Genomic DNA, 16,921 nt, shown 5'->3' with positions numbered 1-16,921 from the left:
CATCATTTCCATCATTTGCTGGTTCAGCCTCCTCTGTGCCTCATAGCCCACCTGTTGAGCCGCCATCTGGGTCTCCAACAAAGATATGCGATCATCCTTGTCCTTCAACTGAGCCGTAAGTACTTCTGGATCAACAAAAGGCGGTGGTGCAGAAGAAGGAGGAACCGACCGGGTGCGACGATCCAAACCGACCAAACGTCCCTTCTTCTTTGGAACCGACTGAAATAGAAAATAGCCAAATTTACAAATTTAAATAAAAAAATAAATGAATTGAACTTAAAAAAAAAAAGAACTTACGGATTCAACGATTTCGTTGATTCGAAACCGGGACAAGTTGGTCGAAGCCGTCGAAGCGTCATCCTCGGTTTGAAGCTGAGACACTTCGTCTTGCACCTGAGTTTGGACCAGGCTGACCACTTCCCTCACAAGACCGTCATCAATCTAACTGGTCTTCTTGTTGGTATACGCCCTCTTCATTAGGGCGAGATCATCAACCGGCTCGCCATCATTTTCTTCCGCCTTGAAAAAAAACATAAATTAAAGAAACATTAGAAATTAGAAGAAATAGACAAAAAATAAAATTTCAAAACTTAAATAATTGAAGAAAAAGCGGCTGAACTTACCATGCGATCTCCCAGAGAGGCAATAGATTGAGCACCCAAGTTATGCTTGAAGACGCCCTTCCCTTTACGGTCGCTCCTGCGGTTGGTGGAGTTGGTGGAAGAAGTTTCTTTCGTCTCTTCCTTATCCCAATGCGCACACAACTCCGTCTAGACCGTGTTGTTTATCGACTTTGGGACATTTTAATAAAAAAAAAAGAAAATAGTTTAATAAATTAAAAAATAGTTTAATAAATTAAAAAATTGTTTGATAAATTAAATCAAACCTTATTGATTTCCCACTTCTTCTTCCACTCGTGGATCTGCTTCCCGTAGTTGTCCATAACTTTATGGACGAAGCGGTGATAGATAAATAGCGTCTCATCGGAATTCCAGTTGAACTCTTGCTGAAAAAAAAACACAATCAGTAGAAAAATTATATTAAAGATTAAAAATATAAGTAAAAAATTAGAATACTTACCGCAAACTGAAGAAACCACAGATGCTGCTTGTCGGTAGGGAAGTGAGTGAAAGTCGGATGTCCCTTGTCGAGGGCCGAGTACATCATACGGTTGATCCATGCGCTGATCCCGTTCCCGGATCGGTTGAACCTAATAAAAAGAACAAACGCTTAATAATGAATCAAATATTAATGAAAAAAAAAATATGTTTAATTACCATGTTTGACTCCGTCCATGTGGATACGGAGTGAGATAGGGAAGATGGTCACGACCAGGCTGTCGAACCAACTCCGCAACACTCATCACGCCCGGAGGACCCGGAGGAGCAGGAGCGGCTGCAGCAGCGGGAGCGAAAGGAGCAGGAGCGGGTGCAGCAGAGGAAGATGTATGGTAGGAGCTGTGGGACGAAGGGGAATCCTGAAAATGGCTGGAATCCCGAGACTGGCTCTCCGTACCACCACGACCACGACGCTGTCGAGGCCGGGTCTGATCATCATGAGACTTGAAAATTAAAAAAAATATATTTAATAAATATAGAAATATATAAATTAATTTTATATTTTTTTTAAAAAAAATCCCAAATAATAGTTTTTAATAACAAAAAAGTTTTATAGATATTAAAAATGTTTAATAAATATAGAAATTTATATAATATAAATATATATATATATATATAATTTTTTTTTAAAAAAAATCCAAAATAATATTTTTTAATCACAAAAAAAGTTTTATAGATATTAAAAATGTTAAATAAATATAGAAATTTATATAATATAAATATATATATATATTTAAAAAAAAATCCCAAATAATAGTTTTTAATCACAAAAAAGTTTTATAGATATTAAAAATGTTTAATAAATATAGAAATTTATATAATATAAATATATATTTAATTTTTTTTAAAAACAAAAATCCCAAATAATAGTTTTTAATCACAAAAAAAGTTTTATAGATATTAAAAATGTTTAATAAATATAGAAATTTATAAAATATATATATATATATATATATATATATGTATTTTTTTTTTAAATCCCAAATAATAGTTTTTAATCACAAAAAAAGTTTTATAGATATTAAAAATGTTTTGTAAAATCCAAAAAATCGAATTTATATACAAAAAACGTTTTGTAAAATCCAAAAAATCAAATTTATATACAAAAATCATTTTGTAAAATACAAAAATCGAATTTATACACAAAAATCGAATTTATATACAAAAATCGATTTTATAAATACAAAAAAATAAGAAAATTATAAAAAAATTCTAAATCAATTTAACAAAACAAATTATTCAACCAAATCACAATTCTAAACCTATTATACAACCAAATCACAATCCTAACCAATCACCCTAACAAAAATCTATCAAATCTACACAAAAACCTAACAAATAGAACCTAAGAGAGTGTGATAGGGTCCTTACATGATTTGTGTAAGAGAAGGGGGAGATCGCCGGAGATATCGTCGGACAGAAGGTGGAGATCGCCGGAGAGGAGAGAGGAGCCGCGCAGAGGAAGAAGAGAGAAATGGGGAAGAAGAAGCGGCTCGGGGTTATAAAACCTAGGGTCCGACGGATAGTATCCGTCGGAATTCCGTCGGAATTATAATTTCAATTTTTGCGAAATATTTGCCTGGTTAAATGAAAATATTCCGAGGAAATTCCGACGGATACTAAAATATCCGTCGGAATTCCGTCGGAATATTCCGACGGATACTAAAATATCCGTCGGAATATTCCGAGGAAATACCGATGAACTAGTGTTTGGGGTTTCAAAACATCAATTTTTTTTTGCCGTATTTCATTACTTATACAATTGTAATGCATACCATTGAGGATTCTTTGTATAGATGATCATAAACCATGAAATAACAAATTTCAAAACGAATTGAAAGTATTCCCTTTACCGTTCATTAAAGTGTATAAGTGTTTCTCTTATGTTGTGGGGATTTCGTTCATACAATCGGAAAAATGTTTATTATAGGGTAAGGAACAAATTTTTGACTTCATAATCAGTCTAAGACACTTAATAAGGGTTATATAAGTGTTATTCAAACCGCAAAACGTTGTTTTCGGTTTAAAAACCCTATTTCCTCGGAATTTCCTCGGAAAATTCCGAGGGAATTCCGAGGAAAACCTTATCTTCCTCGGAATTCCGTCGGAATATTCCGAGGAAATACCGAGGAACTAGTGTTTGGGGTTTCAAAACATCAATTTTTTTTGCCGTATTTCATTTCTTAAACAATTGTAATGCATACCATTGAGGATTCTTTGTATAGATGATCATAAACCATGAAATAACAAATTTCAAAACGAATTGAAAGCATTCCCTTTACCGTTCATTAAAGTGTATAAGTGTTTCTCTTATGTTGTGGGGATTTCGTTCATACAATCGGAAAAGTGTTTATTATAGGGTAAGGAACAAATTTTTGACTTCATAATCAGTCTAAGACACTTAATAAGGGTTATATAAGTGTTATTCAAACCGCAAAACGTTGTTTTCGGTTTAAAAACCCTATTTCCAATGGTTGCTTTCCAGCATCCAACATATCATAAATCTCCTAGCTTGTGCATTGGGTAAATCTTCCCCTCTAAAATGATCATTTACCATCTGCTCAGTACCTACACCATAATCTACATCCGTTCTAATTGGTTCTTCTAATCTAACCGCTGGCTGAGGTTCGCTAGTACTACCATGTTCATAATCTGTTTCCCCATGATGATACCAAATTTTGTAACTTCGTGTAAACCCACTCAAATATAGATGAGTCCAAACATCCCACTCCTTAATAACCTCTCTATTTTTACAATTAGAGCAATGACATCTTAACATACCTGTTTTTGCTTCCGGTTGTCGGTGAACTAACCCCATGAATTCGGTTATACCTCGTTGGTATTCTTCCGTAAGCAATCTCGTGTTCGGATCCAAATGAGGTCGATCGATCCAAGAACGAAAAAAATTTGAAGAAGACATGTTTTTTATGAATCAAATTCGCGTGTAAAGAGAGTGAGAGGGAGGATGAAGATATGGAGTGAATGAAGAGAAAGAGGGGTGCTTGTATTTATAGTTGAAATCCTACCGACAGACCGAGGAAATTCCGACAGAAACGGCTAGTTCGTCGGAATTTCCTTGGAATTTTTAAAATCGTCCAACGGCTCTCTAACGGCTATAATATATCTTCGGAATTCCTCGGTTTTTTCCGAGGAATACATTTTTCCTCGGTATTCCATAGGAATATTCCGACGGATTAATATTTCCTCGGAATTCCGTCGGTATATTCCGAGGAAACCAAATTTTGTGTTTCCTCGGAATATCCTCGGAAATTCCTCGGGATATTTCGAGGATTTCATTTTCCGTCGGAATGTCCGTCAGAATACCGCTGTTTTCTTGTAGTGTCTATACGCACTCGAACACATTGTGCTAGCCACAAATCACACTTTGAGTGAAGCCATTGGACCTTCATGTTCAGTGTAAAATGTTGCGGGTTAAGATAATGTTTTTGGCATAAATTAGTCACCAAGTAGTTTAACCAATATATCTACAAGCAAATAGTAATTAGAACTGATCTATACTATTAAAGCAGGATCCTATTGTCATAATTACCTTAGGGGCATGTTTCCTTCACTAACATTGCATGTTTCATTAAGGGCAATTAAGTAATATTAATAACAAATCTATATTGGGTCATTATTTTTGGATCCAGCCCAAATCAAATCTCTCTTGGGCCATTTGGGCCTATTAAAAAATCAGATTCAATTCTCACCTTTTTTTTTTCCTTTGGACCATTGGGTCCAAGTTCAAATAATTTTTTTTCAACTATTCTTAATTATTATTTTTTTCTTTTCTTAATATAATTTAAGCATTCATAAAAATAATTGAATTTTTTTATTGAAAAGTATAAATCTTTATTAAAAGTATATAATTTTTTAATTAAAATATTAACCCCATAATACAATTAATTTATCAGAGTTATACCAACTTAATTCATTAAAAAAATAAAGTTTATTTTTTTTAACATAAATAGTCATTTAAAATGAAATACGATAAATAAAGATAAAATTTTTAAGTCTTTTATAAAATAAAACACAAATATATGAAAATGTGACATTTACTAAATATTTGTCAATTGAAAAAAAACAAAAATAAACCCGCGCTTTGAAAGCGCGGGTCAAAATCTAGTATTAGGTTAAAGTAGAACATAAACTAATTGGCGGGCTTAATGGACTTCGACTGGGCAAGTTGTAATAGGCATTATCATATTACGACAATTCTAGCACGCATCGTGCCATATGAAAACACATTTTTTTTTTCTGATGGTGGCCAATCCCGATGGTTGATGATCCAGTTTTAGGTTGAGTAGTTTTTTTCTAAATAGATTAGTAGTTTTCTGGTTTCAAAGTTTCAGATTTTACAATATAAAATTCGAATCAAATAAAAAATTTGTTTCTCGATATTTAAAACTTAATAGATATGGCTGATTTTTTATATACTCTATTATTATTGTTTCTTTTGTTGTAGCAATTGGCTTCACATTAAAGAATGTTGTGCAAAAATGACCTAGAAATTGAAAATAAACACAAAGCTAATTGTCTTTTTTTTTGTTTATTATTTTACCATTTATTTATAATACAATATTAAATTTTTCAAATATTTACAAAATATCATTATTGTTATTATTTTTCCAAAAACTGTGTAAAACCCATATACACCCTAAATATTTACACTTATTATACATGTGAAAAGTATGAAACTAAAATTAAAAGCACTTTTTATAAAACAACTAGATTTTATACTCGCGCTACGCGCGAGTTTGTTTTAATAATTTATTTTACTTTTATAATATTTTTAAAATAAATAATATAATTGATTATATAAAATTATAGTTTGTGAAAATATATTAAAATATATTTTACCTTTTTCCACATATATTATTTATATAACCATTTTTGTTTGAATTTGTATTTGTTTGGATTTATAAATGTATAAACTTTGTTTAAAAACTTATTTTTATTTTTTATTGAATATGAACTTTTAATATTAAATATTTATAATTTTATGCATATAAACTGCTAATACCCTACTATATATATTCTAATCAGACGTTTTATCTTTTTACTTGAATATAAAAATTATTCTATCTCCATAATATTTAATCTTTCTTTGTATTTAACAATGTTATTAAATAAATTTGTGATTGTTGTATATTTATTTTGTGCATAAATGTACTTAAAAGATTATTATTATTTTTTTAAAATTTAAGTGATAATATGAAATTTAGATTTAAAATTTAATAACAATAAATATGTTGATGAACTTTAGCTAACAGTATTAAATAGTTTTTTAAGATTATAGAAAAATTTAAAAAACATATGAAGAATTTAAATAATATTGTATTTACTCAGATAATAACATAAATAATTAAGAGTATTAAATTTATCTTTTACTTGATCTAATTAACTATATTTTATAGTTGTGAAACTAATTATATGGATGTTTAATGTATTCCAATAGATAAGAATTTAAATTTTGTAGAACATATTAAATATTAATTTATGATATGATAAATAATGTTTTGTTTGTGTTGCAGTTTTACATAAAGATGTGCAATATTACCCATTCGGGAAAATATGTAATACCTTTTGAAAATTATAACGTAGTTTGGCAATTGCTTTTGCACTTGCTAACTGCTAAGAAAATTTTAAATTATAGTCTTGACATTTTTCTTAATTTTTAGAAGTTCGTAAATTTTATAGTTTTTAGTTTGTCGATTAACATCCTTAGATACTATATTATTTTTTGTTTAATTGATTTGAAATATTCTTCGTATTGTTCTTTTATGTTGTCGTTCAAGCCATATTTAATAGTTGTTATAACATATTAATTTTATTGAAAAGTTCTACTAACTGATTTGACGCATTTTCAGACTCTTTTTATATACACATTATTTTAAAAAATATCTTTTGTAAACACAAAATTTTATCAGTGAGTTGTATTAGATAAGTTAAAATAAAATAATATTTTAAATAAAAATATTAAAAGTATACATAAGATAATAGTGTTGATCACAACTTCAGATGGATGATAGCGTTTTGACCACTTCCAAATCCGTGGAAGAGCTTCTGATCTTTATCTTATTTACTTGTATTTTGGATTGTTATTTTCCTTAAATCTTTATCCATCATGATATATATGTAATAATCTTCTCATAATATTTTACACCTATCGTATCGTATCTCCAGCTTTACGTGATGGTTACGACGGAAGAGTTGAATTGCATTGACTGGTATTTGAACTACACACCTCATATAATTCACATGAAGCTATTACCATTGCATTTCCATGCAATTTCATGAGATGATGAGGAGTGCTAAATTTAGGGAGTTCTTAAGCTTGTTTTATTTAGGGAGTGCTAAATTTCTCTTTTATCTAGTCTTCTCTTCTTTCACACTCATTTAAATTTGAAAGTGTATAGAAAGTTGGCTAGTTCTTATCCCGGTGGCCAATAGATCTGAATAGGTTGAAGTGGTCGCAATTGCAGATGTCAAAGTTGTAGATGTCACTGTTGCATCGGTTGGGAATTATTGCATCCCAAGACATCAAAATTTTCATCGACAAATTGATTGGCGATTCTGCTGAATCCTCATATAGTTTACTAATAAGACACTAGGTTAAGATCCGCGTCTTGCGCGGAATTAATATTATATATATAAATTATTTTATGTATTAAATATTTTTACATATTATGAAATAATAAATATATATTAAATAATTAAAAGTGTAACTATTAAATATATAATTAAATTGGTGCGGACATATAAATCAATTTTGTTAATCCAAAAAATATTTTTTTTTATATTTGATAGGATATGTTATTAAATTTAAATGATACTACCATAGATAATATATTTTAGTACATTTTTAATATTAATGTCTATTAAATGATGATTTCTACTCATACAGTTTTTTGATCATTTGTATCTTTTATAGAACAAAATTTAAATTACTAATAACAAAATTTTCATTGTGGGATTAATAGTTTTAGTAATTTATAATTTTTTAAAAAAAAGTTGTCAATGATAGTTCAAAACTTTTATAAAAAAAAATTGTTCAAAGTAAATTTTGAAACTAAAATATTGTATTTTATATGGTTTATAGTTTAATTTAAAACAATATATATATTAATCTTAATAATTAATTAAATTAGACTTTTTACTTATATAATTTTTGTAATCATTTTTATTTTGTCATAACAAAAATTTTAAACCATGGATTATAAAATTTGAATGTGAGATTTTTAACAGTTTTAGTAATTTATAGCCGTTTGTAAAAATTTAAAATATAACATATACATAAAAATCTAAATTTTTATTATATGGTTATCGTGGTTGTTTAATTTATTTAATATATTAAAATTAAATAAATATGATAGAAGATACACTATTTTTTATCAAATCTTTATTATTCAAAATCATTAATTGTCATATATACTTTAGCCACATTAGGCAATTCCGTAAATTTTGTTTAAGGAAATAATAAAGTACATTAATGATGAATTTATTGTTAATTTAATAAAAAGATTATTATATAATTAGATGGACCAACATATTTCTCTAATGATTCTAAGAATTTTAGTGATGACATGTGGCTACAAAAAGAAGTTGTAATGCTTCTCAAATAATATATAGGAGATTAAGAAAAGCCTAGGTTTCTAGTCTCCTATATATTAATCTAGTTGTGTGCATGTTTTTGTTATTTTAACTATTTTAATTTTAGTTTACCATTTTTTTTTGGAAGAAAAATCACTTTGGATTTGTTATTATTAAGAGACGTAATTTTTATGTTAGTATCTATTGAATCTTATCGATTGCATGTGGCTGAATCTTCTTCTTCTTTGAAACAATGGCGGTTCTCTTCTTATTACTTGCTTGCGCCGTTACTGGTCGAGTCTGTCGTGCATCATGTTCTGGTTGGTTTTTCGGTGGCTGCCACTTGGATTTCCGGCGACTTTTAAGTCAGTGAACGGAGTCGGTATTTTCCTCTCTCGACGCATGATCCTCTTCTGTACACGTAGTGTCGAGCTGGATCGTTTGCCCGGATCCTCTCTGGACCTAACCTTTTGTCTTTTATGTAATTATTGTGGTGCCATTCGGGTTTAAAGCTTGGAAGAGTTTGATGGGCTTTTCCTTTTATTGTTTCTTCCCATATGAAAATATATTATTAATGCAACCAATTTTACAAGAATCCAAAAGAGGATAACATAGCCGGCGGAACAAGAAGATATCCCCAAAATCTAAAATCCAAACAAGACAACTCTAATAATCCAAACTAGAAGCGAAACTTAAATAACCAGGATTAATCTAGATAGAAAGGAAAAGAGTTCGAACCATCATAAAAGAACACGAAGTAAGCATTTGAAAGAAGACGCTGTGAGGATAAACCCTTCCCAACAAAGATATTTGCACACCATGCAAACTCCAAAAGAAAAAGGAAACAACCTTGAAATGAGTACCCCATTGAACTTCTTCACTTGTTTCTGCAAATAGAGATTATACCCTTTTCCAAATACTAACCAGCAACAAGAAAAACAGATTACTGCATCGGAGGCAAATCAAAGACAAAACCAAGCCAGGAGGGAACATATATAAAAGCCAGAAAACACAAGGTCTCTCATAGACAAACCCAAACACCATTCAGGTAATGCAGACATGAAAGGAACTAGAGTTGAAGAAAGCACAGTAACACTGTCACTAAAGCACATGCACCGCTCCCAGTGGCTACACTGCACCGTCAAAAGATCTTCGATCTCCAATTTGGCGAAAGACGCACTGAACCCAACTCTCCGAACAAGACCTGAAGCAATAACATTACCAAAGACAAGAACAGCTCCACACAAAACTTCACCTATAAAATAGAGCAAGATATAAAAACACAGAATCCCGAAAACTTAAGACCGGTTCTTAGTGTTTTTAGTTAAAAGTTAAGAGACGGGTTCTTATATTCCGCTAAGAACACTACCCTAAGAACCCCCATTAAACATGCTCTGAGTAATGTTACCTGATGACAAAAGAAAAAAGAAAAATTCAACCTAAACTCGAATAGGGAGACTTAGGTGATGATTGTTTATTTGGTTTTTAGATTGTAGTTTTTGGTTTTTAGTTTTTAGATTTTGGTTTTAGTTTTTGGTTTTTAATTTTGCTGTAGATTTTGATTTTTTTGAAAAACTTGATTGGTGACTAGATTTTGGTTTTTGTTTTTAGATTAAAATAAATAATTAATGATAAAATATTTTCCAGGAAAAAAATAAAATAAAAATATCATAAGTATCACTAAAAGTAAATTAATATAAATTTTGTTTAAAATAAAAATAAAAACAAGAAACCAAAATATTATAAAAATTAATGGCTGTATTTTAAATATATTTAAGTTTATATTTAAATAATATATTTTAACTCAAAAAAACTAAATAAAATGTATTTATATTTTCATTTCTAATTCTTATTTTACTGTTATTTTCCAAAGGACCAATACACCAATTTAACTTTTGCATTTCATTTTAATATATTTCAAGAAATATATGAACCTACTATCGTTCCATCGTATTTTTCTCTTTAATATTAATAGCATACATTATTATTCAACTAAACTAGATAATCAGTCAATTATAAATATTTATTTAGTAAATAAATAAATACTTCTCATAACCTTTGATGTACACTATAATTTCTTAATTAATATTTTGTATTAAAAACTTTATATAAATTTAACCAAATTTATTAATTTTATTATAATTGAATAAATTAGTTTTAAAGAATATTATTATTTATAAGATTTGTTTTCATGTCTTTTTGTTAAATAAATGTGGCTCTTACAAATAAAAAGAAATATTTGTTTATCAAGGAGGCATATCTTCACGTAAAAAATATCAGTATTAATAATGTGTTGAATAAATATAGATATATTGTACCTAAATTATTAAAAAAAAACCATAAACAAATTTCTTTTAAAACAGTTGCGGTAGGTTTAAAATCTAAAATCTAAACAAGACAACTCTAATAATCCAAACTAGAAGCGAAACTTAAATAACCAGGATTAATCCAGATAGAAAGGAAAAGAGTTCGAACCATCATAAAAGAGCACGAAGTAAGCATCTGAAAGAAGACGCTGTGAGGATAAACCCTTCCCAACAAAGATATTTGCACACCATGCAAACTCCAAAAGAAAAAGGAAACAACCTTGAAATGAGTACCCCATTGAACTTCTTCACTTGTTTCTGCAAATAGAGATTATACCCTTTTCCAAATACTAACCAGCAACAAGAAAAACAGATTACTGCATCGGAGGCAAATCAAAGACAAAACCAAGCCAGGAGGGAACATATATAAAAGCCAGAAAACACAAGGTCTCTCATAGACAAACCCAAACACCATTCAGGTAATGCAGACATGAAAGGAACTAGAGTTGAAGAAAGCACAGTAACACTGTCACTAAAGCACATGCACCGCTCCCAGTGGCTACACTGCACCGTCAAAAGATCTTCGATCTCCAATTTGGCGAAAGACGCACTGAACCCAACTCTCCGAACAAGACCTGAAGCAATAACATTACCAAAGACAAGAACAGCTCCACACAAAACTTCACCTATAAAATAGAGCAAGATATAAAAACACAGAATCCCGAAAACTTAAGACCGGTTCTTAGTGTTTTTAGTTAAAAGTTAAGAGACGGGTTCTTATATTCCGCTAAGAACACTACCCTAAGAACCCCCATTAAACATGCTCTGAGTAATGTTACCTGATGACAAAAGAAAAAAGAAAAATTCAACCTAAACTCGAATAGGGAGACTTAGGTGATGATTGTTTATTTGGTTTTTAGATTGTAGTTTTTGGTTTTTAGTTTTTAGATTTTGGTTTTAGTTTTTGGTTTTTAATTTTGCTGTAGATTTTGATTTTTTTGAAAAACTTGATTGGTGACTAGATTTTGGTTTTTGTTTTTAGATTAAAATAAATAATTAATGATAAAATATTTTCCAGGAAAAAAATAAAATAAAAATATCATAAGTATCACTAAAAGTAAATTAATATAAATTTTGTTTAAAATACAAATAAAAACAAGAAACCAAAATATTATAAAAATTAATGGCTGTATTTTAAATATATTTAAGTTTATATTTAAATAATATATTTTAACTCAAAAAAACTAAATAAAATGTATTTATATTTTCATTTCTAATTCTTATTTTACTGTTATTTTCCAAAAGACCAATACACCAATTTAACTTTTGCATTTCATTTTAATATATTTCAAGAAATATATGAACCTACTATCGTTCCATCGTATTTTTCTCTTTAATATTAATAGCATACATTATTCTTCAACTAAACTAGATAATCAGTCAATTATAAATATTTATTTAGTAAATAAATAAATACTTCTCATAACCTTTGATGTACACTATAATGTCTTAATTAATATTTTGTATTAAAAATTTTATATAAATTTAACCAAATTTATTAATTTTATTATAATTGAATAAATTAGTTTTAAAGAATATTATTATTTATAAGATTTGTTTTCATGTCTTTTTGTTAAATAAATGTGGCTCTTACAAATAAAAAGAAATATTTGTTTATCAAGGAGGCATATATCTTCACGTAAGAAATATCAGTATTAATAATATGTTGAATAAATATAGATATATTGTACCTAAATTATTAAAAAAAAAACCATAAACAAATTACTTTTAAAACAGTTGCGGTAGGTTTGATAGAGAAAACTCCTAAAACATAGACCTTTTAATTGCATGGGAGACTCAAAAACCAGATTCCCAATTTTACCGGGAAACTATTTTGGCAAAATCTTGAATAGCTTAAAACTAGTTTTAGGAAAAACTAAAACCAAAAACCAATTCAAAAACCACTAACAATCAACTCTTATTAAAAACACAGTTCCCTAGTCTCACTGATTTGAAAAATAAATAAATAACAAATTTATTTTTGTATTCGTCAGCAAATAATTATTTCCATTAAAAAATAAAAATAAAAATAAAAACGACAAATAGCGTATAAACGTAATAATGTACTTTCGATACTTGCAGTAGTTCTTATATAATTCTCTTTCTCTATAAACACTACGAACAAGACCACCTAACTCTGCTAAGATCTCTCTTTGGTTGAATTCTTCTCTGTTTTAGATTCTAGGTCAAACCCTTGTTCGATTCTACGTGATCGAAGTTTCTAAATATTTTTATTTTTACTTTAATTCGACGATAAAGCTTCCTCCTTTACTCCGGCGATGGTTTTAGCGGCGAAGCAGACTCTCTCCGCCAAGATCGGATTCTCCAACCCCCTCTTACGCCGTAACCCACCATCCCCCTCACTCCAACGACCTCCCCCGTCTCTCTCCTTCCCCTCGACGGCCCTTCCAAAACGCACCGTTTTGTCTCTCTCCAGGCCGCTTCACCTCTCCTCTCTGAGAGCAGAGTCTCCGGTGAGATGCTCCGCCTACGAAGCCGACAAGTCCGAGCCTCAGCCGATCGACGCGGCGGCGGAAACGAAGTCGGAGGCGGCGAAGAAGCTGAAGATCGGAATCTACTTCGCGACCTGGTGGGCTTTGAACGTTGTGTTCAACATCTACAACAAGAAGGTCTTGAACGCTTACCCTTACCCATGGCTCACCTCGACGCTCTCTCTCGCCGCCGGTTCGTTGATGATGCTCATCTCTTGGGCCGTTGGGATCGTTGAGACTCCTAAAACCGATTTCGATTTCTGGAAAACTCTTTTTCCGGTAAGTGGGTTGGTGGGTTTGTTAAGTAAAAGGTCGAAACTTTAGGTTACGTATCGATGTTTACGATGATGGGTACTTGAGGTTTGGTTTTAGATCTTGCATGAATATTTCTTGTTTTGTTTTTTACCTGAACGATATGCGTAGTTTTGTATGCTTCCTGGGTGAGAGAGAGAGAGAGAGAGTAGAAAACGATGTGTCTTTTTGGCTGTGTTTGTTCATATTATTGTGTTAATTTCATAGGTGAAAGTATTAAATTTTTTTGTTGTTTTGTTTTATTCAATTGTTTTTTTTTTGGTTGGATTGGCTTAAGGTTGCTGTGGCGCATACAATTGGTCATGTGGCTGCAACGGTGAGCATGTCAAAGGTTGCGGTTTCATTCACACACATCATCAAGAGTGGTGAACCGGCGTTTAGCGTTCTTGTCTCGAGGTTCCTTTTGGGTGAAACCTTCCCTGCTTCGGTTTACCTCTCCCTCATTCCCATCATTGGTGGTTGTGCTCTCTCTGCCCTTACTGAGCTTAACTTCAACATGACTGGTACTATATATATCCTAAGACACTCACATGTTATGTTTTATCTTTGTAATTGTTGTTGGATATAATTGAAATGGTTTCTGCTCTCAGGTTTCATGGGAGCGATGATTTCGAACTTGGCATTCGTCTTCCGCAACATCTTCTCGAAGAAGGGGATGAAGGGAAAGTCTGTGAGCGGAATGAACTACTACGCCTGTCTCTCAATGCTATCACTCTTGATCCTCACGCCCTTTGCATTTGCGGTTGAAGGACCTCAGATGTGGGCTGATGGCTGGCAGAAGGCTCTCTCCGAAATCGGACCTCAGTTTGTCGGGTAACTCTTTTGAACTCAAAGTATCTCTTTGACGTTTTGTCCTGTCTGAAATAAGGCTTGTCGTGCCTATAAATCAGTTGTGAAAATACCCATTTATCAAATTCTTGTCTTTATTTCTCAAAATTCTTGTTTTCATTCGAACTATTAGTCTTTCGTGATTAGGCCAATGAATCCGTATCATAGGCTTAACCAATCTCACAATCTTTCTATTAAATCTGTAGGTGGGTGGCTGCGCAGAGTGTGTTCTATCATCTCTACAACCAAGTGTCTTACATGTCTTTAGACCAAATCTCTCCCTTGACGTTTAGTGTTGGTAACACTATGAAGCGTATCTCAGTCATCGTCTCCTCCATCATTATCTTCCGTACTCCTGTCCAGCCCGTTAATGCTCTTGGAGCCGCCGTTGCTATCCTTGGAACCTTCTTGTATTCCCAGGTAATACCACACAGCACACAAACCTTAAAATTACCAATATACCCTCTATTATCCATAAGATAAGTGTCTCTTGACTTCACCTCACAGCCACATGATGAGACCAATTAATACTTCTTCGACATTATTAAGAACCATCTTAGTTTATTGGTTTGGGATGCTTCTGGAGCAATATAGTTGAAGACTCGAAGATCTTGAGTCTTCGTTCTAATGTTTCTTTAACCGCTTGTCATGCAGGCAAAGCTTTGATAAGGCAAGACATGGAGTGTTGCAGTCCGATGTTGAGCTCGTTAATTTCGGTTAAAACCGGGAGTGAAGGGCTTGATGTAGATATGTGTCCTCAATAATAATGAAGAAAAAATGATGAGAATGGAGACGACAATATTTAGTGTGATAGGCGGTTTTTTTAAAGTCGAGTGTTTTGGATTCAAGTGTTTGAATTTGGGGAAATGAGATGATTGCCTCTCTGTAACTAAAGTTGGAGATAGAAATTGTCCCCTTGAGAATAAGACGCCCCCCCCTATACAATGTGAGAAGTATTATATAAAAAAGTGGAGAATAACTTCGAGATTATCCTCAATTTTATAAATATGCATGATCTTATTGATAAGTATCTTATTGATACGTATATTTGATTGAGTGGCATGTTATTTTATACATTGAAACACTATATCGTTGTAATGCTGCATGAGAACCCATATTGCATTTAGAAAAGAAAAAAAGAACTGGATACTAAACCAGATCGAGCCTGAGATCTTGAAGATGGAAAGATCTAGGATACGCAACCTCTTAGAAATAATAATGTACGTGGACCAGGTGAGTAGGAGTTCAGCTTCATGGACCGCTCTCGTCGGGACTATTGATTTTTACGATTGTGATTGATATCAGCAGCATACTGTATGTTTTTCATTTGTCAGAAGTACTATTCTATCAGCAAGAAATCCAAAGATATATATATATATATATATATATATATATATTTTTTTTTTTAAACTAATAAGAGAATAATTTTGAAGAACAATTTTTTTAAATATAAGTGATGTTTTCAACCAAAAGAAAAGAATAGGAATGTTGATGCTTGCGAATAAAATAGAGGCATTAGATTTGGTTCAGTGGGAAAGAAGATAAAAGAGATGTCTCTTGAGATTTCATAAGAGGCAGAGAAGAATATACTAAGCGAAGATTCTTTCTATCGGAATTTGCAATTTGCATAACTATTGATTGTTTTCTTCATCAAAGTCACCACTTTATTAAATTTCTTTGTAAGACACTTGTACTTATTTTCTTAGGCGTCAGGATCACAAGAGGAACATGTCAACTGCAGATGCCATGGCAGATGCGCTATGTCGTGTGATTATGCGGATATATGTCTTCTAGCAATTGGACCTTTTCGTTGTTTTTCTAATGTAACATCAAGCATGAATTTCGAGATAAAATGTTAGTATAATTATAGTTGGTTAAACTAGCTGCAATGTCACATAGGTCTTCGTTGATCGGCTTGTTGATTAACAAAGCTGAAATTGATTGAATCAACATAAGCTATGAATAATCGATTGCATAGGGAAAATGCTTTTACAAATTTCTTACATTTTTACAAAATAACTATATCATGCATGTAGGCAATGGACACATTTACCCACAAAACCGAAATCGAAACTAATTTCATAAATATTTTCACATATCTTATATTTTTGAAATAGAAAAATTGGAACCGAATGAATACTTAAATTTTCAAATATAGTTTATATACCTAAAATAATTAATTCATTTAGTTTTACAATAACCAAATATCCTA

The 16,921-nt window shown here is 31.2% G+C and overlaps 1 protein-coding gene across 1 annotated transcript; it reads left to right on the top strand.

Moving 5' to 3' along the window:
- The first annotated feature begins 13,147 nt into the window (after nt 1-13,147).
- On the top strand, nt 13,148-15,699 carry LOC106406929 (glucose-6-phosphate/phosphate translocator 1, chloroplastic-like). The gene is made up of 5 exons (XM_013847679.3): nt 13,148-13,848; nt 14,159-14,384; nt 14,472-14,694; nt 14,916-15,129; nt 15,364-15,699. Exons 1-5 carry the CDS (start codon nt 13,357-13,359, stop codon nt 15,373-15,375), a joined length of 1,167 nt encoding a protein of 388 aa, XP_013703133.1. The 5' UTR covers nt 13,148-13,356; the 3' UTR covers nt 15,376-15,699.
- The last annotated feature ends 1,222 nt before the right edge of the window (nt 15,700-16,921 follow it).

Source organism: Brassica napus, chromosome C2 (assembly GCF_020379485.1).
Source record: "Brassica napus cultivar Da-Ae chromosome C2, Da-Ae, whole genome shotgun sequence".
Taxonomy (NCBI): domain Eukaryota; kingdom Viridiplantae; phylum Streptophyta; class Magnoliopsida; order Brassicales; family Brassicaceae; genus Brassica; species Brassica napus.
The sequence above is the reverse complement of the archived record's forward strand: the minus strand, read 5'-3'. Positions and strand labels throughout refer to the sequence as shown.

Excerpts from the sequence above, each read along its gene's own strand:
- LOC106406929 (XM_013847679.3), top strand. The coding sequence starts at position 13,357 with ATGGTTTTAGCGGCGAAGCAGACTCTCTCCGCCAAGATCGGATTCTCC. Across the intron at positions 14,385-14,471 it reads GCTTAACTTCAACATGACTG|GTTTCATGGGAGCGATGATT; the intron begins GTACTATATATA and ends TTCTGCTCTCAG. Across the intron at positions 14,695-14,915 it reads ATCGGACCTCAGTTTGTCGG|GTGGGTGGCTGCGCAGAGTG; the intron begins GTAACTCTTTTG and ends TTAAATCTGTAG.